The sequence below is a fragment of the Fulmarus glacialis genome, unplaced genomic scaffold (assembly GCF_000690835.1).
Source record: "Fulmarus glacialis isolate BGI_N327 unplaced genomic scaffold, ASM69083v1 scaffold4925, whole genome shotgun sequence".
NCBI classification, from domain to species: Eukaryota; Metazoa; Chordata; class Aves; order Procellariiformes; family Procellariidae; genus Fulmarus; species Fulmarus glacialis.
This window is the reverse complement of record NW_009212230.1, coordinates 21,773-24,861: the sequence shown is the minus strand read 5'-3', so window position 1 is coordinate 24,861 and position 3,089 is coordinate 21,773. Positions and strand designations below refer to the sequence as shown.

The window sequence follows — 3,089 nt, the reverse complement described above, 5'->3', positions numbered from 1 at the left end:
TCAGCTTGAGGATCTAGAAGCAGAGTGAGGAGGAAGAGGGGAGAAGCACTGGTTAACCGGAGCACCCTAAGCATTGTCTTCTGGAGTCTTGCTGATACACTTCTGCCTCAGGAGATGGAAGCTTGAGTTCTGCGTGAAGGCTGCATTGGGGCCTCTGTGTGTGTACATCGGTGGAAGGGGAGGCAGGGGCTGAGCTTAGGGGAGGGGAACAGGAGACTGGAGAAGTTCAGTAAATTCCTCTTAGTGGCCTGCTGCCTGTGTTCTAGCACATAGAAATGACCCAAGGGCCCGATACCCAATTCCTGCCCACAGCTGATTTCTCTGCATACTCTCAGATGAGCTGGTAGCTGGATCTGTCACTGCTTTTGCTAGTGCTGCTTGATGGATGAGAGCGTGCCCCTCTCGGTTGTTGCCTGAGCTGCTCAGGTGCCCATCAACATGATGTGGTGTGGTGAATAGCACTGCAATCCATCTCCTGTGCAGCGGGTGCTCTCCGCATGGCTGCGGGCGCCTGAGATCGCTCCGTCCATGAGATGTAGCTTCCGATCCCTCGGGGGGCAATTGCACAGAGGCTGCATGCTGGCAGAGCTGACAGATGGGTGAAAGCAGAGCGAGCAGGGTGATGACGGGGAGCTGGGAATGCTAGCAGCCAGCTTATTAATGGCTCTGTATCCAGTTCAGCGAGTAACACAGGTCAGTTGCTGAGGAGGGAGGATGAGGCAAAAAATAGGTGCCATGGTGGGGCCCAAGAATCACAATGTGAGAAAGATGTGCAGCCAGTTTCCAAGCAGAGAGCCTGAAGTGTGAATAAATAGCTTCTTCAGCAGTTTTGTAAGCAAGGGCAGGCAACCTGCAGCACTGAGCTGGGCTTAGCTCAGGGGTGGTGGCTGGAAGGAGGCAAAGAAGCAGCTGGTTCTTCTGCTCCCTCCGTACAGAATTTGTATTCTGTCATTTAAATGCCTGGTGACTCACACTGTCCGGAGGAGGGAGAGAGGGGAGAAGCACTCTTCCACTAAAGTGAACTCAGCATGAGTAAAAGAAGTCCAGTTCCAGAGCCTCAGAGGCAGATGATTTTCCCACAGGCCAAGCACCCAGAGGCTCTTAATACTTCCTCCCAGGCTCCCTTGGACCTGGCTAGCCATCTGCAGAGGCAATTTGCAGCAATGTCTGTTCCTAGACCTTTTTGTTGTGACTAACAAAGGGAGTAAAGCTAAGAGAGGTTTACAAGGATGCCCTGAACCAGAGCGTCTACCGCTGTTTTCAGTTACATACAACCATGGAGGGATGGAGGTGGGTATACGCAGGCACTGTTTCTCAGTGGAAACAGCCCTTCTCTGGTCTCAGCTTCGTGACTTACTCCTTCTCCTTTCTCATGTCTGTTCAGTAGGCCTGTTTCTTCTTATTGTGCTCTTCTGTCTGTCTTCCTCTCCTAGCTTTCATGTCTTTCTGAGCAGGGCAGACAGGTATCTTCATGACGGACGCTTGGGTGCTGTGCCGGTGGTGCTCCATAAATACTAGGTAGCAGCAAATCCTGGGCTTTAGCAGTAAAACCCTGCCAGGGGCTTCTGAGCTGATCTCTGTGACTCTGTCCTGGCTTTCCTGGCCTCTAGCAGGTGCCTCTGAAATGAAATGTATCCTTTTCTGGGCCTCTAATGCAAGGGGACATGGCTTTTGGAGAGATATGGTGTGTGTACGACTGTACTCCTGAGGATGAATGTTGGGGTGGCAGCACTTTGCCCTTTGCATATACTGCCTGCATGTATGCTTGTGTGCTGCTCTTTGTTTCCATTTACATAGTAAAAATCCTTGCAGGTAAAGCCAAAGGCAAGCAGGCATCAGACGACAGTTCAGAAGCAAGCAGCAAGGACTATGGCGAGGATGATGATGAAGAAGAAGGAGAGTATGAAGTCGAGGAGGACGAGGAAGAATTGGAAGAAGACAGTGACTCAGATGGTAAGTAGTGCAGTTGGCAGAGGGGAAGGAAATTATTGACGGCACTGGTAACTGAAGGCTCCTTTGCATTCTGGGAGCTCCCCTACAAAGGAACCGTCTCCTCTTTTCTCGCTGTGCTGCTGTTCTGAGCTGCAGGGTGTCAGGAGGGACTTTTACACACAGACACACACACACACACACGCCCTGGACAGGGAGACCCGGCAGTTTATACTGAGTTTATACTGAGAAGAGAGCGAAAGGGTTAAGGTCTTTGCAGGCCTTGCTCTAACAACCCACCAGTCCCTTTCATCTCTTTTCAGGGGCCTCCTGCAGAGAGGCTCAAACAAACTCTTGAAGTACAGCCCACCCCAACAGGGTACAGAAACCTTGCTTCAAGACTCTCCACAGGTTACACATGCATGGGGGTGTGGAGGGTGCACTTCACTTTTCATCTGAGCAGTGCCTGGGGTATGGAGTGCTGCACAGGGGTAACCCTTTAGTTGCTGCTTTTCAACAGCTCCTCCCAGAATAGGACTGGTAGGAGATCTTCGTCTGGGGTTTCTGCACTGGAACGGTGGTATTTGCCAGTGTGGGTACAGACCCTGCTAGAACCACTGGCTTTGCTCTGTGCTTGGTCCCGATTGCTTCTGCCAGTTGGTAGCTGCTGCCCGGAGACACAATCGGTAGGAGTGGTGAGAGGCTACCAGTTCAGCGTGCTCCTAGCAGGCCAGAAGAACAGCTGTCTAAATGGCTACTGAGAAAGCTGCCAGCGGTGTCACCAGGGCTGTGCTAGACGCCAAGCCAGGCTTTGTTGCAGCTGAGGAGAGACTATCTTCCCCTTCCGTCCCTTGCACAGAGCCCCAGCCAGCTAGAGAGCCTGCTCAGCACCCCAGCAGAGTGCAGCTACCCTCGTTCTTGCCCGTGTCTGCCAAGTCACTCTGCTAACTTAGCAGACGGAAGCTGGGCCTGCCAGGGCCTCTGGCTGCTGCGGTGTTCCTTTGCTGGTTTTTGTGTGCCACTTGCTTAGGCCTTTGTATTAGAGTGCCAAGCCTCTGCTCCTCAGCATGCCATTGGGTGTGATGTGTGGTTGTGGGGAACAGCCACAAAAGCTCCTGTGTGCAGGCTTTCTTTACTAGTTTGGGGAGCAGGGAGAGCAG

The 3,089-nt window shown here is 52.4% G+C and overlaps 1 protein-coding gene across 1 annotated transcript in view; it reads left to right on the top strand.

Moving 5' to 3' along the window:
• NOC2L (nucleolar complex associated 2 homolog (S. cerevisiae)) overlaps positions 1–3,089 on the top strand; it is a gene marked incomplete at its 5' end in the record, with an annotated part of 51,900 nt that overhangs the window by 47,196 nt on the left and 1,615 nt on the right. The window contains one exon of the mRNA XM_009577797.1: positions 1,813–1,953. Coding sequence (XP_009576092.1) covers positions 1,813–1,953 — 141 coding nt within the window. The remainder of the gene's footprint in view (positions 1–1,812; positions 1,954–3,089) is intronic.